A 24,832-nucleotide genomic window follows, 5' to 3' on the forward strand; every position below is an offset into this window, starting at 1 on the left:
ATTTCAAGAATCTCAAATATAAAATATATTTTTATTTGTTTAACACTTTTTTGGTTACTAAATGATTCCATATGTGTTATTTCATAGTTTTGATGTCTTCACTATTATTCTACCATGTAAAAAATAGTAAATATAAAGAAAAACCCTTGAATGAGTAGGTTTGTCCAAACTTTTGACTGGTAGTGTATTTGAATGCATGTAAATTCACACAATATAATATAGTAAGTGTTGTATGTATCTTGTTACTACCTGTATTCTTATGATAGATTGACCATACTCTGTTCTACCCTCAGAATTGACAGAAGACTCCATAGTGGTGGCCATGTGCAGGAGCGGGCAGTGGTGGAAATCGTGAGGGCCAGAAATGATATAGGGCTGACAGAAATAAAACAGGTCATTGAGGACAACTATGACACCTTTGCCAATGTGGCATCCATCAGCCTGCCTACAATCACCTGCCTTTTGAAAAGGCACCGGGTATTTATGAAACAGCTATACTTGGTGCCTTTTGAGAGAAACAATGGCCGGATGAAACAACTGCGGGCCCGAGTATGTTCAAGTACAGCACCACTGTAAGATTACTCACTATTTGATGCACATGGTACTTCACCATCATATTGTAATTGAAAATAACTAACCCACATCTCTTTTTAGAGGGTTCTGGAGCTTGATTCTGCTGTGAACCATCACAAATACATCTTTGTTGATGAAGCGGGCTTCAACCTGGGCAAAACTCAGCGCTGTGGGCGGAACCTCATCGGCCAACGGGCGACCGTTCAAGTGCCCGGACAACGTGGGGAAACATCTCTGTGTGTGCAGCCATATCCGAAGATGGTGTAGTAGGCCGTATGCCTCTACTTGGGTCCTACAATACTGCACACCTCATTGAGTTCCTCAATGAGATTGAGCAGGCCGGTCAAGGTGAAGGGGTCACCTATGTCATTGTGTGGGACAATGTCAGGTTCCACCATGCAGAGGTGGTTCGCACATGGTTTCCAGTACATCCCCGATTCCTGACCCTATACCTGGCCCAATACTCTCCTTTCCTCAACCCTATCTAGGAATTATTTTCAGCATGGAGTTGGAAGGTGTATGATCGCCACCCACATGAGAATGCCCATGGATGAGGCATGCGATGACATCAACCCAGACCAATGTCAGGCTTGGATTCCCCATACCAAAAGGCATCAATGACTGTGGAAGATCTTCAATGATCATACCTTTGATCACACATGGGATAGAAATGATGGAAATGTTATTTTCAGTAAATTCTGATGGGTAGTGCAAGTGTATAACCTAATGTTAAAACAGTGTAATGTACTGTAATTTACAGTACAGTAGCATATTGCTTTCAGCAATACAAAGGGTAATTTTGAAACATGTATCTTGTATTTTCTGCTATTGGATTAACTGGTTGGTAGCCCTTTCCACTCACAGGCAGGTCTTCCTGTATACGGGTTGAAAATGGCAGATTTTGTCATTGATAAGCGCCTAAATTGGAACGCAGTGGCTGTACAGTAACATGCTATACATGACATCAGAGCTCTGGCTCTTTACTTCACAGCGCTGTATGGGTTTTGACTGACAGCTGTTATAAAGTTGAGCAGCACGTGCGACAAGAAAATGTCCCCATCCCTCACGCTAATTGGCCTACATTTGCAAATTTGTTTGTGAGGGAAATGCTGTAAATCGAGAGGAGTCGATGTGTTCTGAAAGATGAGACGTTGAGGATTATAATAAACACAGCTTTGATGTCATACAAGCAAACCACATACCCGTGAGTCCAAACGTGCACTTACTATTTCCATTTTTGAAAACTCATATAATTTACAGTATCAATGTTTATGATCGCTATGTTTGATCCACAGTTACAATGATGACATGCATTATACCCTGGCTTGTCCTGAACAGAATGAGCCCATTTACTGTAAGTATTTTATCACCTACCAACCAGTAAGAATTACGGCTCTCACAGACCTGTTAGTTTTTCTTTAAGAAGCCCTCCTGTTCTCCACTCATTACCTGTATTAACTGCACCTGTTTGAACTCGTTACCTGTATAAAAGACACCTGTCCACACACTCAATCAAACAGACTCCAACCTCTCCACAATGGCCAAGACCAGAGAGCTGTGTAAGGACATCAGGGATAAAATTGTAGACCTGCACAAGGCTGGGATGGGCTACAGGACAATAGGCAAGCAGCTTGGTGAGAAGGCAACAACTGTTGGCGCAATTAATTCAAGATGACGGTCAATCACCCTCGTTCTGGGGCTCCATGCAAGATCTCACCTCGTGGGGCATTAATGATCATGAGGAAGGTGAGGGATCAGCCAACAACTACACGGCAGAACCTGGTCAATGACCTGAAGAGAGCTGGGACCACAGTCTCAAAGAAAACCATTAGTAACAAACTACGCCGTCATGGATTAAAATCCTGCAGCGCACGCAAGGTCCCCCTGCTCAAGCCAGCGCATGTCCAGGCCCGTCTGAAGTTTGCCAATGACCATCTGGATGATCCAGAGGAGGAATGGGAGAAGGTCATGTGGTCTGATGAGACAAAAATAGAGCTTTTTGGTCTAAACTCCACTCGCCATGTTTGGAGGAAGAAGAAGGATGAGTACAACCCCAAGAACACCATCCCAACCGTGAAGCATGGAGGTGGAAACATCATTCTTTGGGGATGCTTTTCTGCAAAGGGGACAGGACGACTGCACCGTATTGAGGGGAGGATGGATGGGGCCATGTATTGCGAGATCTTGGCCAACAACCTCCTTCCCTCAGTAAGAGCATTGAAGATGGGTCGTGGCTGGGTCTTCCAGCATGACAACGACCCGAAACACACAGCCAGGGCAACTGGCCCATAATCTCCAAAGTGTTCTCTTTCAATTGCTACCATGGTCATGCATAGGCTTTTTATAGTTATTCTGTTAGAAACATTTACATTTGTCCCTATCCATATAGGCCAATTTCCACAAGTGTAAGGGGTTAAAACAACTAAATTGAGAAGATATCATTATGTTGTGTTTTGGAGATTAAACCAATGTTCTCATTATATTTTACAGTAAACTTATATTTTGGATCAATGGTTGTGTGGTGAAAGATGTCTCCAAACAAAATAAATGCACAATGAATGATTTTGAATGTAAGACTTGCTGCGTTACAAGTGTTACCAGTTTGGAGTTTTGTACTAAGAGTTTAAAAGATTCACCACATACTTGTGAAAATAGCACCAAAGCGATTGAAAAAAAAGCGGTAATATCTAACATGTATGGTGGTTAAGATATCTAGTACACAGTGGGCACTTTGATATGGTAGGGTAGCCTAGGACCCTCTGGCATCCACGTTACTCAAACTTTGAGTAAGTGTAATGAATAAAAACCAGTTGGAGGCAAAAGTCGTCCCACAGTCCAAAGAAGAGAGCGATTTGAGACAAAATTATGTTTGTTCAGAACTATTAATATCGACAAAACATAGGGGTAGGGTTAGGGTCAACTTTTCTGTGTTGTCATGTTTGGTTCATAAGATATGACACATAATACACTATTTGGTTAACAATGGAAAATGACCGCCAGGAGGTTTTTTAGCCCAAAGATTTTGTTGTAATGTTTGAGTCACTCAAATATCACATGAATACACATTAGACATGGCAAAATGTATAGAATTGCAAGAAAATGAGCTTTAAAACTGCACAATTTTCTCTGCACCCCATGACAAAATGTGTAGAATTGCAGGAAATAAGCTTTAAAACCTGTAAAATGTTCTCACCGCCAACAAGAAGGGTATGAAGAGTTTGTGATTTGAACAGTGCTTGTGCCCATAGAAATAGACGTGGCGCATGCATGCAGGGGAGGGGCGTGGGATGTTCCCCAATGCAGGAAGGGGGGCCTGAGTGAGAAGGTTTAGGAACCCCTGCCCTAAGATATCTTACAACTTCACACTGGTGTCATCTACTGACACAAGGGTCACAAAAAGCATTGTCTCATCATTTGAATGGAAACAGTGCATACAACAGCATGTGAACACAATGTTGTAACTAGAGTAATTACAGTGTTACACAGGCACAAGACGAACTTAATATAAAGTGTCAGCCTGCACGGCTATGTGTCCAGCGCTTATTTCAAATAATTTATCTGGGATTGATTGAGTTTGCCTGGCACAATGGAACAAATAGAATAGTCGCAAGAGTTCAAACCCTGCACATTTGGCACTCCAGGCAGACTACAGCAAACGCTCAAATGATTTGAATGATTTCAAATAGTCTTTGAAAACTGGTCTGCTTTCTATTGTCTAAGCTTAGTGAAGTCATTAACAACAGAGAATAGATTTGATCTGATTCAGACAAGGCCCAAGCTGGGAGAGCAAGGTTTTGTGTAGTCATGCCCTACCGGACACATTTTAACCAACATTACAAGAAAGTACAATCATATTACTCCAGGTTAAGCCTCGCTGCCTGTAAAGTATCAGGCCGATTCTAAGATTTTAATTTTAACTTTCTAAGCACTACATGGCATTGTCCCGTCTTACCTGGCAGTAGTGAAAGACATGCTTGTTCCATACAATCCAGTAAAAGTGCTCCCCTCCCAATTCACTGACCCAAGTGTAAACAAATGCCGGGGAGGAGCCTTGGCTAATGATAAACGTATATGGCCGGTAGATGTCATTATCGTATAGAAACTACTCACTCTCATTTACTGTGTTGCTATGTCATGGATCTGTCCCACCCTGGTTTCTGATCCGAAAGGGAGGTGAAGTTGGTTGGATTTCCACTTTTGCAATGGAATGGTCCAGAGTAGGACCAAGACGATTTTAATACATTATTATTTATTTTAGTATGTGAGAATCATAAAGCATTGTAGCCTACTACAACTTACGTACAATGTTGTATTATCATCTTATAGCTTATGATACTGAGTAACAGGCAGCTATGGTGTCCAATTGAATAACTGCTGCATAGAAAGACATAACACTAGGAGCCTTATAATAAGACATTAATGCTTATAACAAACTATTAAAGCGTTTTGCAATCAGTGTTAAGTATAGGCTAGACTTGCCTTTTTTCTTCTTCATGGGACATGTTCATATTGAGCAATGCCTTTGTCTCTCTTGGTGTGGTGCAATGCTTCTTTCTACCTTTAGGAGGATGATAATACAGACCCATAATGCAGTGCAAATGGACGCTGCTGTAGACTACATTTTAAGACTCAGCAAAGGCATTTGATAAGCTGAATGCTGCGACAAAAGCCAATGCAAATATTAATCAACTACCGCCAACGGGATTGCGCAGCATTTACCTGCCCATGTTTTATTGTTCTGGTTACTTTTTACCCCAACCGAAACTGTTTGGGAGAGGATTTAAATCGGCTACAAGTATACTAGTCGCACACACTGGTCTGACGTTTTCCCATTCAAACTGAATAGCGAGAGGTTATTTGGGAGTTTAATTCTTTATTTATGTATTAGGCCTACTTGTGTGGTGTGAATTACAGGGGTCTCACGAATATACAATAAATGCCGCAGGACGACCTTAAGATGTCCTTGTTTGCCTCTACGCATCTTGTCCGGGTCCGTCATCATATCCAAGCATCATTGTCGAAAAGGTCATCACGCGACATGTGATCGCGTGCACAATTTGCGCCTCAGCTGCCGGTAGTCGTTCTGTATTGTACTAAGAATAACAGTATTTGCGCCTATTATAGTGGGTCGTCCTTATGTGACTTCTATGCAGTCAACATTTGCCGGAATAGACCCAGAGCAAAATCTATTTGGCGAATTATCGGGCCGCTTTGAAATGTGCACGCAAACCGGTAGTTGAACTGCTCTCGAGACTCGTTGGATCTCATCCAATATGTCACAGATAAAGAAACATATAAATTACATTTCTTAACACAGCGCATCGTTTCGCTTACCTGCATATCTGGAGGGAGGAGGCTGTGGCTTGCGATTGTGTTCCCGACATGATGATGATGATGACTGGCTCTTTGTTGAGCTCGTCTTGGCGCAAGTCTCCTGGTGCAGTGAGGATAGCAATATGCAGACTCAGTCGGGTAGTATGCTATTGCAGCCGGTTAGCAAGATCAAGCGACATTGTTTTGACAGATCGTAAATTCAAGGAATAGCCTACCGGTGAAGTTACAATGTAGCCTATACTAGCTAGAAATAATGTATTTAAAATAGTTAGGCTACATTTTGTTACATAGGCTGTAACATTGCAAAATAATGTAATTTCCTCAGTGTGCTTCTAAAGTTACGTTTAGCCAAATAAATGAGTTGTTTTGTTGACAATGACATGAGTCGGTTTCTTTGAACAAAGGTCTCATAATTCATTGCAGGCTTCCTGTCCACTATTTAGCCGAACATGTTTGTTTAGGTTAAACTGACAATGAATACAAAGAAAGTACTATATTTTAAAAGTTACCTGTTTTTGCTGTGGATCAGAACGAACGAACGAACATCTAAATGTTTATTTGGGAGGTTAGCTAGTTTTCACAACTCACTACAGATGATAAGTTCCGTGAGAGGCTGTCAGTGTCATCCTTTATAGGAAAAGCTAGTTATGTTCAAGAATTTGCGTCACTGGCACAGAACGTTCAAATCATCACGATAAAAGACCACGAGAGGGCATCAAAGACTCTCTAATTTAATGGGTCGCAATGATTTTTTGTCGGCTGCAAGGGCGCGATTGACCCTCACAACAACTGTCACTCCAAGCGCCTATCCAAATCCAACTGCTACAATATGTAACTTTTTGTGAGACCCAACCAAATTGACATTTAAATGAGAAGCAAGTGAAAGCAAGTCTAAGATGCAGGTGATCTCTTCTATGTTAGCTATTTCTATGCTTCGGGTTCTTAAATTTAGTTTTTGCGTCTTTACTTTCGGTTTTGTACACCAGCTTCAAACAGCTGAAAATACAATATTTTGGTTATTGAAAATATATTTCACAGCGGTTAGGATGGTACAATGATTCTCTACACTATGCATTGCTTGTTTTGTCACATAAACTGAAATTAGAATTTTAGCAACCAGTGCATATTGCACCTTTAAACTTTTGAGTAACAGTTGGTGGGTGCACCTTGATTAGCGCGCTTCCGTGCATACGAATACGTTTTCTTACCAAGTAAAATTAAATGTACAATGCGCAATGGTAATAGCCTACATAATAAAATACATCCCGAAAATAGAGACATTTAATGTTTTCAAGTAACATAACACAACTTGCTTACAAATCGTTTATCTGCACAGACCCAGGATACTAAAGTCTAGTGCAAAATGAAATACATTATATAATAACCCTTTGGGGTTTACAGGTGTGATGAGTGGGATAGAAGGAGTCAGGCGCACACTACTCTCACAAATAAACAATCACCCACAAGGACAAGGGGGCAGAGGGAACACTTATACAAGGACTAATGAGGGGATAAGAACCAGGTGTGTGTAATTGACAAGACAAGACAAATGGAATGATGATATATGGAGCGGCAGTGGCTAGTAAGTCACCTCATGTTTCAGTATGATAATGCACGACCCCGTGTCGCAAGGATCTGTACACAATTTCTGGAAGCTGAAAATGTCTGAGTTCTTCAATGGACTGCATACTCACCAGACATGTCACCAATTGAGCATGTTTGGGATGCTCTGGATCGATGTGTACAACAGCGTGTTCCAGTTTACGCCAATATCCAGCAACTTCGCACAGCCATTGAAGAGGAGTGGGACAACATTCCACAGGCCACAATCAACAGCCTGGTCAACTCTATGCGAAGGAGATGTGTTGCGCTGCATGAGGCAAATGGTGGTCACACCACATACTGACTGGTTTTCTGATCCACGCCCCTACCTTTTATTTTAAAGGTATCTGTGCATATCTGTATTTCCAGTCATGTGAAATCCATAGATTAGGGCCTAAAGAATTTATTTCAATTGACTGATTTCCTTATATGAACTGTAACTCAGTAAAATCTTTGAAATTGTTGCATGTTGCATTTATATTTTTGTTCAGTGTATATATATATATATATATATATATATGTATGTATATGTATATACTGAACAAAAATATAAAACTGTTGGGACCACTATAAGCCCTCAATAGGCCTAATGCTTTTGGGGTAAAGATCCGCCTAACAGAAATATACAAGTCTCACTTATGGCTATATCTTACTCACGGATTGTTCATGATTTATCCAATATGTATGCATAACAAGGTTGCTTGTGTGAGCTGTGGTCAAAATATGATGATTTCCTGCCACCTGCTGGTGATGAAACGTATTGCAATTTATCAGTCGACTATGAATGGAGAGCCCTTTGCAGGATGCTGTGGAGCTCCACCCTACTCCCAATCAGTGTTGCCAATTTAGCGACTTTGTCGCTATATTTAGCAAGTATTCATACCCCTCTAGCGACACATTTTCAAAAAAGTGACTAGCGACAAATCTAGCGACTTTTTCTGGTGTTATTGGAGACTTTTGGAGACTCTGACGTGAAAGCACGTATCGCTGCCGTGGGCCCCACCCGGGCCCCACCCCCATCCCAAAGCACTCACAGGTGGCCCAGTGCTCGCGCAGCAGTCCCTCCCAGCTGCAGTCAGAGCAGGAGATGTTCATCCCTCCGCGTCCAGACTGCAAATGAATCGCGCATGCAAAAAAATAAAATAAAATAAATAAAATAAAAAACTAAGTAACTCCACCAGAGTCTCTTTTGGGTCACTTTTGCCGGTCCCAAGCCCGGATAAAGGAGGAGGGTTGGAATTGTGACATAAAAAAAAAAAAGAATCTACAGAAGAAAGTTCAATTGTAGTTCTAAACATAGGGTGTTTTTTTACTCACTTTTTGTCTCTCCCACAATGTTATTCCTCTCTCCTACAGCATCCATCACAATTACATGCACATTGCCAATTATGCAAATTAGGTGATGACGTCACTTAGCGACTTTCAACGACTTTTAGGACAGCCAATACCTACTTTCCTTACTGAGGAGATGGCAACACTGCTCCCAATAATTATGATTGCAGTGTCCCTTTGCATGATGCAGGCCAAACTATTTGTTTCAGGTCAATGTCAACAAGTCAAGGAAAAATCCACCCAATAATAAACAATTCCTATAATTGACAGTGTTAAATAACACTAATATGTGAGAAGATTATTTTCTGTGAACAAATGTTTCATTTTGTCGTATAATAGGTTGGTAGCGACATGTGAAAATCGTTGTGGAAATCTGTTGCAGCTAAAGTCGAATACAAAACCACCCTAGTCATAGACTGTTCTCTCTGCTACCGCACGGCAAGCGGTACCGGAGTGCCAAGTCTAGGTCCAAAAGACTTCTCAACAGCTTCTACCCCCAAGCCATAAGACTCCTGAACAGCTAATCATGGCTACCCGGACAATTTGCACTGCCCCCCCACGCCCACCCCCCACCCCATCTTTTTACGCTGCTGCTACTCTGTTAATTATTTATGCATAGTCACTTTAACTCTACCCACATGTACATATTACTTCAACTACCTCAACTAGCCTGTGCCCCCGCACATTGACTCTGCACCGGTACCCCCCTGTGCCTCCCCCAGTAGCCTCCCTACTGTTATTTTATTTTACTTCTGCTCTTTTTTTCTCAACACTTTTTTGTTGTTGTTTTATTTTACTTTTTTATTAAAACTAAATGCACTGTTGGTTAAGAGCTGTAAGTAAGCATTTCACTGTAATGTCTGCACCTGTTGTATTCGGCGCATGTGGCCAATAACATTTTATTTGATTTAGGGAGCTAGCTAGCAAATGTAGCTACACACAATAATACCAAAGACAATACCAGCATGTAAAGTAGCTAGTTAGCTGTAAAATCGCCTAAACAAACTGCACTATCAATTTAGGAGTCTACAATCTCACCATGTTCAACCTGAAGATCTATGTGCCTCGCCGAGTGGAATCTGACATTCGCAACGGCCATGCAATGGCACCATGCAATGCACCCTGGACTGAAGAGGCAGACAAATAGGAAAATGTGGTGAACTTTGTTAAATTACACATTTCTCAAGCAGTGGAGGCTCCTCATAGGAGGAAAGGGAGGAACATCCTCCTCAGTGAATTTCATAAAAATTAAAATAGTAAAACATTAAAAAAGTTATCCTTTTTAGATAAATATGATCACACCAAATAACTGATTAAACACACTATTTTGCAAAGAAGGTCTACAGTAGCCTCAACAGCACTCTGTAGGGTAGCACCATGGTGTAGCAGGAGGATAGCTAGCTTCCGTCCTCCTCTGGGTACATTGACTTCAATACGAAACCTAGGAGGCTCATGGTTCTCACCCCCTTCCATAGACTTACACAGTAATTATGACGACTTCCGGAGGACGTCCTCCAGCCTATCAGAGCTCTTTTGATTGTCCACCCAATCAAAGGATCAGAGAATTAATCTAGTACTGAAAGCATAAGCTACAGCTAGCTAGCACTGCAGTGTATAAAATGTGGTTAGTAGTTGACTCAAAGAGAGAGAAAGACAATAGTTGAACAGTTTTTAATAAATTAATTTCTTCAAAAATGAAGGAGAAGCAAGAGAGAAACAGAGAGAGCGGTTGTAATTTTTTTTTCACTTTCAGTTTCACTTACTTAGCTAGCAATTGCAGCTAGCTAGTTTAGCCTACTGAAACACCCTGCTCAAACAGAGGGATGCTATGTTAGCTAGCTGGCTATGACTTTCCAACACAACACTGGAACTCTTCCAAGTCAAGGTAAGCTTTTGGTATTACAAATGTATTGCTTACCGACTGTACACTAACATTACTGCATGATTGTAGAGGGTTTACTAACGCGTTAGTTCTATTAGCTATGCTGACTATGACATTACTTTAGCTAATATGGTGACAACGATGTAGGCTGTTTTTAGAGGTTTGGCTTGGAAAGGTTTTTTCGCCTGGTCACATACAGCTGATTTGTTGTGCATTGAAGTCCACAAGTGAAGGGAGGAGAAGAAATACAACGTGGCTGTTATGAGAGTTAACTCTGTTTACGCGTTATCAGGGGTGTATTCATTCCGCCGATTCTGTTGAAAAAACTTTCTTAAAAGGAATCAAACGGAACAAAATGGGGATAAATATACCTGAATTTGTCCAATAGAAACTCTTGTTTGCAACTGTTGGACTAATGATTACACCCTATATCAGCTGTCTGTCGCCTCAAATTTGTCTCTTGACCTGTGTGCACCTACGTTGTAAACTTTCATTCATAAACTAGGTTGTAGCAACCTCATGATGGATATAGGGAAAATTTGAGTATCATGTAGTAGCCTGAATCTATCGCTGTTACATTGAACTGGGTGAATGGAATATGAATGAGAGTCATCCAATATACTGTAATAGAAATAAGTCCATGCTCATGAAAAAAAATCGTCCTCCCTCATCTTAAAAGGCACTGACCGCCACTGTTCTCGAGGTAGGAATATCGCAAAAAAGTATGATCAATGGCTCATTCGAGAGAATACAACTTCCCGCATTATGACATCGGCCAGTATTGAAATCTAGCATGTATGATATAATTATTTGTGATCTAAAAGTCGTATTCATATTAACTGCCAGTGTAGTGAGAACAGCTTTATCGCAATGCTATACGTCATACCAGCAGTTTTCTACCTGCTTGAACCGCAATAGTTCAGATACGAATCGATAAAACATCGCTCAGAGATGCACAAAAACACTATAACATTCAAAATGGGTGAATCTTTCCTTTAAGATATGGTTTTGATATGAGCAAAAATGTAATTAAAATCCCGAAATACTCAAAACATTTTCCAAGAAAGCATACCCACTGGGCACACACTGGTTGAAAAAACGTTGTTTCCACGCCATTTCAATGAAATTACGTTGAACCAATGTGGAATTGACGTTGAATTGACGTGTGTGCCCAGTAGGTAGGCTACCTAGCCTTAGGGCAATTGTGTGTCCCCTTACCAAACCACTATATAGTGATATTGGTCATCATCCCTGTGAACGTCTATCTCGAGTATGTGCGAAAGGATTTCGTAATGAAAATATAGATAGGCCTACCTATCAACTGCTTTAAAAGTCATTATAACTAACCCCTTATATGGATACATGTTGCTACAACGTTATCTTTCGACCAGCACAATCACAAACTAAAACGTGGTCAGCTCCAGCCCCTGATAAGGTTTTAACTATGCTTTGTGGAAAGTAACACTTTTTCCGGGGGAACAAAATAGTTACTTTGGAGGTGACTACAACTATTTGAATACAGATCCCAAAAACGGATTACGTTTTAAAACTATTTGAATACAGATCTCAGAAGTGACTACTTTTCTAAACTATTTGAATACAGATCTCAGAAATCAACTACTTTTGAATACAGATCTCAGGAAGTTACTACTTTTCTGAACCTACTAGGTTGGCTGCCTTCAACTAATGGCATGGCTGTATCTGGAACTGCATGTTGAAAAAAGAAATCAAATAGAATGAATAGGGCACACACAATCTCCTATACTATTCCAATCTATCTGACAGTCATATTTGATCTACACAATACATTTATATCTGAACATTTAGTAAATGTCCATTGCCCCAGGTGTACATAATCAAGTCAAACCAATTAACCAATAATATTTTGTACAGATAAGTATAAATAAGTTGTGACTTTCAACTACTGTTTAACTCTTTCAACATGCCACTGAAAATGTTGAAAGCTGTTATTAGACCAGACCTGCTGTTTTCAACTCTTAATGATCGGCTATGAAAAGCCAACTGAGATTTATTCCTGATTATTATTTGACCATGCTTGTCACTTATGAACATTTTTGAACATCTTGGCATGGTTCTGTTATAATCTCCACCCGGCACAGCCAGAAGAGGACTGGCCACCCCTCATAGCCTGGTTCCTCTCTAGGTTTCTTCCTAGGCTTTCGCCTTTCTAGGGAGTTTTTCCTAGCCACCGTGCTTCTACACCTGCATTACTAGCTGTTTGGGGTTTTAGGCTGGGTTTCTGTACAGCACTTCGAGATATTAGCTGATGTAAGAAGGGCTATATAAAATACAATTGATTGATTGATGATTGATTAATTTTGTGATACCTGAAAATACTGCAGAGTAATTCAAAGCCATTTGAAAACAGCAAGTTGGATGCTTAGAAAAAACTATTTTGTACTTATTTGTCCATCTGAGGGTAAGTGTTCTTGTTTCAAACACACACTATACCATCTTTAAAGGGACAGTTTACTCAGAATACAACCTAACATGATTTTCCACCTACCTTGGCTGTAGTTGATACAAGAAGGCAGTTTTGGAATATTTTGTTTCCTTTTGACACTTAATAGCCATATTTTGTTACTGTTAGCATTCTCAGTAACACTTCACATTAAACTGTTTTTGTGCCTTTGTAATAAAACTGTAATTACTTTTGGAGCAACATTTTATTAGCATGTTGTTACATAATACTTAATTGCATTTTAATTGCATAGCAATGAGAGCTGAGAGTTTTTGTAACTACTTTACACAAGAGGAATAGTGACTGTTCTTTATTCCACTTATGTAATAACTCCATTATTATGCAATTTCCAAAGTCCTATGTAACAATGTTGCTATTGTAATAATCACAAAGTTACTACACATGTATAAGAACTTGATGTCATGTGCTGTATTACCTTATGTCTCACTCATTAAAATATATTTGTTAGTCATTTTGAAGCTGTAAAAGTGGTCTACTCTAATGTTGAGGTGATCCATTTCCATCATATATTTAGTTAGGCTATAGGACATATTAAGATTAATTTATAAGAGCCCTCCAAACCATGTCCTTATGATCATATTTAGACTAATTCAACTAACTGTTGTAGTTGTTGGTTCTTCATCAAATATTTGGCAGCCATCAAATAAATATTTTATTTGTTTTCAAATAAACTTGCATATATTCAAATATCTTCAAATATTATTTGGTTTTCTGAGAAGTGTTCAAAATACTTTCAAATATTATTTGTTTTTCTGAGACTCGCATTTGAATATTAAAGAAAATAGTTGCCTTTTAGTTGAAACTCTATATAAACAATATTCGGCTACCTCAAGTATTTGAAATGTTGGTATGGTCAGCGCTCCTCCTGAAAAGCAGCTGCACGTTTTTGCTCCAAACCTTCTCTAACACACCTGATTCTGCTCATCAAGGTGCTGATGAATATCTCATTAGTCAGTGGAGCAGTGGCGTAGCTAGGTTGGAGCAAAAGCCTGCACAACCATCAATATAGCTCTCCGGGAGGGTTGGCCACCACTGACGTAGGCTACTGTCCCTTTAACTACTGAGGCGATTTCTAGCGACCAACATACTACTGGAGTGATCCTCCCGCTTATTGATTATTTAACAAGTGGTGAGTCCCATGTCGCGATTTGCGGCAATCGTGGATACAGGATCCAAGACAGCCGTCCGGAATTATATTCTTAATGTCCTACAACTTCGATAACGTTCTCAAAACAGAGAAATTATGAAGAAAGAAGTCGATAAGAAGACCAAGGAATATCCCTGCAACAGGTGTTTGAGTTATGCGTGTTGAGGCAGAGGGGAACAGCCATCAGGTTAACTTGATCGTCGTGCGCAATTATAGGTTACCAGGTGGTTGCCAGTATGCATGAATAATGTTAACTTTATTCACTCAATTACTAAAATGACTCGTAATTGGAAAATTCTGTTTATTATGTAAAACAACATTTGTTTTTAAGAAGTAAAATGACCAAATACATGCTCATTGAAATATAGTTAAATAGAGGTTAAAACCTCATCTAGATGGTGCGTTTATAAATACGAAGGAGTTGTCGGGCCGCAGTTATGGTGGTGGAGAGGACACTGCTTGCTGCAAGGCAGGGGGATGTACAAACTCTGAAAGTGCAATTTGCGGAGAAAGTACTGAACAGCGACGTAAAGGACCTTCTCGGAGCCTCACCTGTCCACCATGCCGCCCGTGCTGGAAAACTGACTTGCCTACGTTTCCTCGTGGAAGAAGCGGGCTTACCGGGCAACAGTTTGGCGAATAATGGCGCCAGCCCCGCACACGACGCTGCTGCCACTGGTAACCTGGCCTGCTTACAGTGGCTATTAACTCAAGGTGGATGTCGTACCGCGGTGAGTGGGGTTATTTTATTGCTACATAGCCTACAGTAGGCCTACATAGCTTTTTAAAAAGGCTAATAGTTCCCTAATACAGCCAACATCATTCATCACACAGGCTTATTGTTATCATTTTAAGACCAGTCAGAGGTCTATAGGACAACTTCTAGGGCAGCAAGGTCGAGGCCTACAGTATCTTGAATTTCCAATCCATTAGTCCTGTAGCCCAGACCTGAAAAACATAAATTAGGTCTATTGTTTCCCAAGAGTAGTCATCTTGGACTAGGCCCAAGCCTACCCATCTCCTCTCTTAGGTCATTATTTGCTTGACTGTCAAATTGAGCATTTCGCCACATTTCCAGCCTGACAATTACATTAATCACTTCTTCACACCACTTCAGCATAAAACAATTAGTCACTCAGACAGTTCTTTGACCTTTATTGTAGACCTAAGAGGATAAAATGTAAATGTAAATAACCCTTGTCTCTACTACCCCCAATGATTTATATATAGGCCTACACTAGATGACTGATGGGGGCGCTGTGATCTTGGCACTCCCCCACCATTGTAAAGCATATTTTGCATTTTATAAAGATCTACATTCGTTTTTGCACATTTATTCTATTACAGACAACTTAATGCATACTTTTAAATTATATTATGCAAGCTAAACATATAAATAAAACATTAAAAAATATATAAAACATTTTCCTTAAAGTATCATTTTTAGAGATTACTAATAAAATAATTATATAAATGCAATTCTGTCCTTGAAACATTTCATTTAAATAATGTAGAATACCATTCAAAAGCCTCTCAATGGCTAATACATAGCATCAGCAATCCAGGGTTTATATACTGTACATCATTGACTACAGCACTTTTCTTTAGGCTTGTGCAGGCTTTTGTCTCAATGAACAACACATGGTCAGGATAATTGTGCTATGGTATCTAAGGGCTAAAGGCACACCAGTTGCCATTGAGAATACCTGAGATTATTATTAGTTATTACTCTGTAATTATCATCAATACCCATTCAAAAGGAAGTGTATCATTACTCACCACAGCAGGCATTCCAGTGTACTTAGTTCTATACAACAATGTCACCTATGCTGGACTCATTTGATATGATTTTTACAACAGCTTGAGAAAAATGTCACCTAGACCCAAGGTCCTCATGCTGACTGTGTAGGGACTGGACCATTTGAGAAAATGTGGGGGAAAAGTCATTTTGGTAAAAGCGCATTGACTTCCATGCACAAACTTAACTCTGTCTACCCAATGGCACAGGTTACATAAATGTTTGGCCTCACTTCAGCATTCTGGGAAATATAAAGAAGAAAATAATTAATGTCATATTCTTGTGAAAAAGACATTCACTTTCCTCCCTCTATATTAATCATAACAAGAAGTCTGACTTATCCACATAAAACAGCATTTGAGCCCAATAATACATCTTGGTAATTTCACACTTGAGTCAGTAGTGACATTGGCTACAAGATTTGACAAAATCCTTCTCGGTCAAAGAGTCACAAGGATGTATTCAGCTCTAATCATCATATCTATTAGCAGTAGAGTAGTGGTGCGCACCGATATTGATAATTCGATACTAATCATACGTCACTTTCCCTGAATATTAATTTACAACACGTACTATAATGTCACACACCCACACTGTGTATCAAACTTTAGGATTCATTGAAATATTTGAGGACATGACATTTGACTTATGAATTACTGAATATTATTGAGTACGCCATTAGTCCAATGTCACCTAAACACATGTCTGAAAGTAAACTATATAATGTACCTTATCACAGGAGGTTGGTGGCACCTTAATTGGGGAGGATGGGCTCGTGGTAATGGCTGGAGCGGAGTAAGTGGAATGGTATCAAATACATCAAACACCTGGTTTGCATGTGTTTGATGCCATTCCATTTACTCCGTTCCAGCCATTATTATGAGCCGTCCTCCCCTCCGCAGCCTCCATTGCTTCTTATAAGTGTTTTGAAATGTAACCACTGAAATAATAGTTTATTGTTTTGGCTCAGTCTAGAAGACTCTAGTAGCTGTGTGTTACTTAATTTGGGTACTTGAAGAGTGTTAAATCTGTACAAGGGACAAAACCCTATATAAGCACATTCAAATGGGATTAGAAGTTTGGAAAGCGGTACGCTCTGACATCTTTGTCCGCACAATGAATTAGGTTAATTACTTATCTTTCGATAACTCTATTCACCATGTTCCAATCACTTAGTCTGGACTAGGACTGAAAGACACTGGCATTCACACTGCTTTGTTCACTGACCAATTTGGCAAAAATGCGGCCATAACAATGCGGGATCGATCAGTAGATAAAGGTGCTCAAAGTTGACCAATTTTGCATACCCCACCATACCATGAGACATCCATGTCTTCATCACTGGAAAATATAAACGGTTGAGTTTGATATCATTTAAAAGATTACAAACAGTGTTGTCAAACTATTTTATTACTTGAAAACATTCTTTAATCAAAATTGTCATTTTTAAACCTTTAACGTAAATTATCTAAAAACGTGCAAACTCTGGGGTTTTTTCATAAGCATATGTTTTAGCTTAGACCCTATTTCACATCATCTGAGGTTTTTGTGTCTTGCATTCCATGGCTTGAGACACAACATTATCTTGAATGTAGGGTGGGTGTCATTTCAATCATATAAATATAATTCATAGAATGGACCTATCCCTTCAGAACACTGAACTTTAGCTGGAACACCATTTGAAATTGAATTGAAATTGAAACTTCTAATTACCACGACCGCTGATCCACCCACGTCGAATGTCAACTTAAATCGTCATGTCTATTATCTATATTTCTATGATTTCAATAGGTTTCCTATGGAGGATTGACAGTATAATTTAAAACAACAGATATTCCTATTCTAGTCAACATTCTCTGATGTGTGGACCTCCAACCATCTTTGTGGTACATTTTCAAAGTTGACATTTCAATTTTATTCCCATTTTAGTACATTTATCAGCCAAAACATGACACCCACCCTTTATTCAAGAGCTGTCGCAACCGATAGCGGGCACAACACAACCTTAGATGGTGTAAATTAGTGTCTAAGCTACAACATATTCGAATATGGGGAAAAAAACGGAAGTTTACGCGTTTTTAGAGAATTCACATAAAAAACATGTGTAAAATAGTTTGACAACCCTGTTTGTAAGCGTTTAAATGGAATCAATCTCAACCGTTTATATTTTCCGGTGATGAAGACGTGGATGTCTCATGGTATGGTGGGGTATGTAAAATGGGTCAACATTGAGCACCTTTATCTCTTGAATGTTTTGGCATTCAGGTCCAAAAATTCACTTTCTAAGTACTTCTACAATGGGCAAATATGTATGGAAGGTTTCGTTCAAATCAAAAAGAGTGCTGTCAAAAAGTGATTGCATTCAAATAGATTTGCATAAACGTCTCAAAAGGTCTGAAAAGGAAGTTAAGGGCAAAGGAGGAAAGTTGGAGCATCTCTCTCCCTCTCTCTGGCTGTTCTACCATACAGTGAGGGAAAAAAGTATTTGATCCCCTGCTGATTTTGTACGTTTGCCCACTGACAAAGACATGATCAGTCTATAATTTTAATGGTAGGTTTATTTGAACAGTGAGAGACAGAATAACAACAAAAAAATCCAGAAAAACGCATGTCAAAAATGTTATAAATTGATTTGCATTTTAATGAGGGAAATAAGTATTTGACCCCCTCTCAATCAGAAAGATTTCTGGCTCCCAGGTGTCTTTTATACAGGTAACGAGCTGAGATTAGGAGCACACTCTTAAAGGGAGTGCTCCTAATCTCAGCTTGTTACCTGTATAAAAGACACCTGTCCACCGACGCAATCAATCAATCAGATTCCAAACTCTCTACCATGGCCAAGACCAAAGAGCTCTCCAAGGATGTCAGGGACAAGATTGTAGACCTACATAAGGCTGGAATGGGCTACAAGACCATCGCCAAGCAGCTTGGTGAGAAGGTGACAACAGTTGGTGCGATAATTCGCAAATGGAAGAAACACAAAATAACTGTCAATCTCCCTCGGCCTGGGGCACAATGCAAGATCTCACCTCGTGGAGTTGCAATGATCATGAGAACGGTGAGGAATCAGCCCAGAACTACACGGGAGATCATCTTATCAATGATCTCAAGGCAGCTGGGACCATAGTTACCAAGAAAACAATTGGTAACACACTACGCCGTGAAGGACTGAAATCCTGCAGCGCACGCAAGGTCCCCCTGCTCAAGAAAGTACATATACAGGCCCATCTGAAGTTTGCCAATGAACATCTGAATGGTTCAGAGGAGAACTGGGTGAAAGTGTTGTGGTCAGATGAGACCAAAATCGAGCTCTTTGGCATCAACTCAACTCGCCGTGTTTGGAGGAGGAGGAATGCTGCCTATGACCCCAAGAACACCATCCCCACCATCAAACATGGAGGTGGAAACATTTTGCTTTGGGGGTGTTTTTCTGCTAAGGGGACAGGAAAACTTCACCGCATCAAAGAGACGATGGACGGGGCCATGTACCGTCAAATCTTGGGTGAGAACCTCCTTCCCTCAGCAAGGGCATTGAAAATGGGTCGTGGATGGGTATTCCAGCATGACAATGACCCAAAACACACGGCCAAGGCAACAAAGGAGTGGCTCAAGAAGAAGCACATTAAGGTCCTGGAGTGGCCTAGCCAGTCTCCAGACCTTAATCCCATAGAAAATCTGTGGAGGGAGCTGAAGGTTCGAGTTGCCAAACGTCAGGCTCGAAACCTTAATGACTTGGAGAAGATCTGCAAAGAGGAGTGGGACAAAATCCCTCCTGAGATGTGTGCAAACCTGGTGGCCAACTACAAGAAACGTCTTACCTTTGTGATTGCCAACAAGTACTAAGTCATGTTTTGCAGAGTGGTCAAATACTTATTTCCCTCATTAAAATGCAAATCAATGTATAATTTTTCACTTAAAATGTATGCCAAACAAAAACCATTGATTTCAAAGTTTAACAAACCATACAACTCTATGCACAAGGACTACATTTAACAATTTACACTGAACATTTTACAAAAATACTTACTGGAAGAACTGTGCAGATGCAAAGTTTGGTAACATAGTTTAATTAAAATTAAAACACCCTGGGGGGGATTGGGGTGTGTGTGTGTGTGTGTGTGTGTGTGTGTGTGTGTGTGTGTGTGTGTGTGTGTGTGAGAGTCAGGAGTTGGAAGGAAAGTCTTCAAAGGAAGGGGAGTGCCTGTTGGTCAGGGAAAGAAAGGATGGTGCTGAGTTTTTTTTCATGCTTTGGTTTTGAACAGTGTGAGCAGAGTCAGACACAGAAGGAACAATAGAGAGAGGCTGGGAGAGGGAGAAGGGCTGGGAGGGAGCGGGAGCGAGAGAGGCTGTGAGGGAGAGGGGAATGGTATCAAATTTGCAGAAATTCCATAACCAATTTTTTCTGAAATTCAATTTTTAATCACTTTTATAATTAATAAACCAAAATGATATCAGTAAAAACACTAACTAATTGATAGGTCTGCCTTTAATTGTTACTTCTGTGAACTTTCAATATCCTCCCTCATGAGGGAGAGAAATTTGAAAATATCTTAAAAGATATGTGGGTTTTTGGTAATGGAATTAAGGCACAAGGCAATGTTTCTTAAACTTACAGAAGGCAGTAACATTTCTCAAACTAAATATCTGTTGAAATTAGTTGGCAGGGGTCTTTACTTCAACATTATACCTTTTAAGACTTTTTCTGGTAGATGTTTTCTAAGATCCCTTTTCCATCTGTTTGACCAGAAAGCCTTTGCTTATTCCTAGGATGTTAAATGGTTGAAAAATTTATATATGCCTTAATAAATAAAAAAATAGACTCTTAGCTTTCATTTGCCACCCAATTTGACATGCTCCTATGAACTTCATATGTTGGTGCTCATGGGTCTTTTACATTGAAATGACCTTTATGCCATCAGTCTTACTAATGCTATGCAAATCACCTCCTTGAATAAGCTCAGCTAAACCCTCATGACAGACCGTCCAACAACATATTTGGGGGATAATGAGCGGTTACTCTCCCCAAACCAATAGAATGTCTACTACTACTACTACTACTACTACTACTTTGCCCTTTCAGTATTTTTCTTTTCAATAAACTAGTGCTAGTAAAAGGAGTAGCCTAATAAGTGCTTCCTTCATTACCGCCACATACACTGAGTGTACAAAGCATTAGTAACACCTGCTCTTTCCATTACATAGACTGACCAGGTGAATCTAGGTGAAAGCTATGATCCCTTATTGATGTCACTTGTTAAATCCACTTCAATCAGTGTAGATGAAGGGGAGGAGACAGGTTAAAGAAGGAAAATGTTTTCTGTTCTAAAGGCAAAGGGGGGTGCAACTCAATATTAGGAAGGTGTTCCTAATGTTTTGTACACTCAGTGTATGTTCACCATTCACTGATAGGCTTGAGTGGCTGGCTGACCATACAACCACCACAAAGAGTGTAAGTGATAAGTGAATTGGCTGACATTTGTATATGGTCTCTCTTACCATTAGTCATGTAATCTAGATGAGGTTTGACACAGTGGGTGCTCCTTGTTGGTTTCCACACTATGTCAGCGGGTCACTGACATCGCTTCAGAGCATCCTTGACACACATCACTTGTTTTGTGAAAGTGGTTTCTGGTGCAAACACTTGATACCCAAATAAGATAATAGATTAACATATTTTAAAGTATTTATCAGGGTTACCCTACACTGAGTGTACAAAACATTAGGAACACCTTACTAATATTGAGTTGCACCCCCTTTTGCCCCAGAACAGCCTCAATTCGTCGGGGCATGGACTCTACAAGTTGTGGAAAGTGTTCCACAGGGATGCTGGCCCATGTTGACTCCAATGCTTCCCACAGTTGTGTCAAGTTGGCTGATGTCCTTTGGGTGTTGGACCATTCTTGATGCACACGGGAAACTGTTGAGTGTGAAAAACCCAGCAGCGTTGCAGTTCTTGACACACTCAAACTGGTGCGCCTGGCACCTACTACCAGACCCTGTTCAAAGGCACTTAAATCTTTTGTCTTGCCCATTTACCCTCTGAATGGCACACATACACAATCCATGTCTCAATTGTCTCAAGGCTTAAAAATCCTTCTTTAACCTGTCTCCTCCCCTTCATCTACACTGATTTGAAGTGGATTTAACAAGTGACAATAAGGGATCATAGTTTTAAACTGGATTCACCTGGTCAGTCGGTCATGGAAAGAGCAGGTACACTCAGTGTATATCTCTACAACGATAGTTTCAGAACAGTACCAGTCAAACGTTTGGACACACCTACTCATTCCAGGGTTTTTCTTTATTTTTACTATTTTCTACATTGTATAATAATAGTGAAGACATCAAAACTATGAAATAAAACATATGGAATCATAAAATAATGAAATAAAACATATGGAAAAAGTTAAACAAATCAAAATATATTTAATATTTTAGATTCTTCAACGTAGCCACCCTTTGCCTTGACAGCTTTGCACACTCTTGGCATTCTCTCAACCAGCTTCATGAGGTAGTCACCTGGAATGCATTTCAATGAACAGGTGTGCCTTGTTAAAAGTTAATTTGTGGAATTTCTTTCCTCCTTAATGCTTTTGAGCCAATCAGTTTTGTTGTGACAAGGTAGGGGTGGTATACAGAAGATAGCCCTATTTGGTAAAAATACCAAGTCCATATTATGGCAAGAACAGCTCAAATAAGCAAAGCGGAACGACAGTCCATCATTCCTTTAAAACATGGTCAGTCAATCTGAAAAATTTCAAGAACTTTGAAAGTTTCTTCAAGTGCAGTCGCAAAAACCATCAAGCGCTATGACGACACTGGCTCTCATGAGGACCGCAACAGGAAAGGAAGGCCCAGAGTTACCTCTGCTGCAGAGGATAAGTTCATTAGTTACCAGCCTCAGAAATCGGCAATTAACTGTACCTCAGATTGCAGCCCAAATAAATGCTTCACAGAGTTCAAGTAACAGACACATCTCAACATCAACTGTTCATAGGAGACTGTGTGAATCAGGCCTTCATGGTCGAATTGCTGCAAAGAAACCACTACTAAAGGACACCAATAAGAAGAAGAGACTTGATTGGGCCATGAAACACGAGCAATGGACATTTAGACCGGTGGAAATCTGTCCTTTGGTCTGATGAGTCCAAATTTGAGATTTTTGGTTCCAACCACCGTGTCTTTGTGAGATGCAGAGTAAGTGAACGGATGATCTCTGCATGTGTGGTTCTCACCGTGAAGCATGGAGGAGGTGTGATGGTGTGGGGGTGCTTTGCTGGTGACACTGTCTGTGATTTATTTAGAATTCAAGGCACATTTAACCAGCATGGCTACCACAGCATTCTACAGCGATACGCCATCCCATCTGGTTTGCGCTTAGTAGGACTATCATTTGTTTTTCAACAGGACAATGACCCAAAACACACCTCCAGGCTGTGTAAGGACTATTTGACCAAGGAGAGTGATGGAGTGCTGCATCAGATGACCTGGCCTCCACAATCACCCGACCTCAACCCAATCTCCCGAGTGGCGCAGTGGTCCAGGCTCTGTCGTAGCCGGCCGCGACCGGGAGACCCATGGGGCGGCGCACAATTGGCCCAGTGTCGTCCAGGGTAGGGGAGGGAATGGCCGGCAGGGATGTAGCTCAGTTGGTAGAGCATGGCATTTGCAACGCCAGGGTTGTGGATTTGATTCCAGTATGACATTTTTTTTATTATTTTTTATGTATGCACTCTGATAAGTCGCTCTGGATAAGAGCGTCTGCTAAATGACTAAAATGTAAATTGAAATGGTTTGGGTTGAGTTGGACCGCAGAGTGAAGGAACAGCAGCCAACAAGTGCTCTGCATATGTGGGAACTCCTTCAAGACTGTTGGAAAAACCTCATGAAGCTGGTTGAGAGAATGCCAAGAATGTGCAAAGCTGTCATCAAGGCAAAGGGTGGCTACTTTGAAGAATCTAAAATATATATTTTGATTTGTTTAACACTTCTTTGGTTACCACATGATTCCATATGTGTTATTTCATAGTTTTGATGTCTTCACTATTATTCTACAATGTAGAAAATAGTACAAATAAAATAAAAACCCTTGAATGAGTAGGTGTGTCCAAACTTTTGACTGGTACTGTATATTTTTCAATCACTTGTGTCTACTCCTTAAAGCTATCTTGAATACAGAGCATACTGATGATCAATGTGAACTTTGATTCAAGACTACTCAGGATGTTAATGTTTAAATTAATACGATCGGCATTAAGTCGTGAAACCTGACTTTGATATTTCCTGTGTCTTTCCTCTTTCACAGGACCGGGATAGTTCTGGAGCCACCGTTCTCCACCTCGCCTCCCGGTTCAGCCATCACGAGATCACAGATTGGCTGCTGAAGAGCGGGGAGGCGGACACCGGGGCGTCCACAGACACTGGGGCCCTGCCTGTCCACTATGCTGCTGCCAAGGGAGACCTGCCCTCCCTCCGTCTCCTGTTGGGACACAGCCCAAAGTAAGAGCGCCAATGCTAACGCTAAGCTAACCCACTTACTAGCCATTATCCAAATACTATCCACACTAGGGATGTGACAAATTGACAATTTTGCTTAACGTTTAAACTGGCTTTTTTTCATTAATTTTTTTATAGTTTTGCCGTTAACTTTAAGAAAAAAAT

The 24,832-nt window shown here is 40.3% G+C and overlaps 2 protein-coding genes across 5 annotated transcripts in view; one reads left to right on the forward strand and one right to left on the reverse strand.

Annotated features, from left to right (window-relative positions):
- acot7 (acyl-CoA thioesterase 7) overlaps positions 1-6,557 on the reverse strand; it is a 58,886-nt gene extending 52,329 nt beyond the window's left edge. Inside the window, exons 1-2 of one of the 3 annotated variants that reach the window (XM_041846060.2) lie at positions 6,417-6,557; positions 5,908-6,007 (exon numbers count right to left, since the gene is read on the reverse strand). In XM_041846060.2, the coding sequence (XP_041701994.1) occupies positions 5,908-5,957 (50 nt within the window). In that variant the 5' untranslated portion in view covers positions 5,958-6,007; positions 6,417-6,557. Of the gene's footprint in view, positions 1-4,525; positions 4,620-5,907; positions 6,054-6,416 lie in introns of those variants that run through there. The other 2 variants (XM_041846061.2, XM_041846059.1) reach the window with 2 other exon arrangements.
- Positions 6,558-14,316: 7,759 nt separating this feature from the next.
- espn (espin) overlaps positions 14,317-24,832 on the forward strand; it is a 110,738-nt gene continuing 100,222 nt past the window's right edge. For both annotated transcript variants that reach the window (XM_041846058.2, XM_045207172.1), the window contains exons 1-2: positions 14,317-15,104; positions 24,477-24,670. In XM_041846058.2, the coding sequence (XP_041701992.2) occupies positions 14,811-15,104; positions 24,477-24,670 (488 nt within the window). In that variant the 5' untranslated portion in view covers positions 14,317-14,810. The remainder of the gene's footprint in view (positions 15,105-24,476; positions 24,671-24,832) is intronic.

Source organism: Coregonus clupeaformis, chromosome 24, assembly GCF_020615455.1.
Source record: "Coregonus clupeaformis isolate EN_2021a chromosome 24, ASM2061545v1, whole genome shotgun sequence".
NCBI classification, from domain to species: Eukaryota; Metazoa; Chordata; class Actinopteri; order Salmoniformes; family Salmonidae; genus Coregonus; species Coregonus clupeaformis.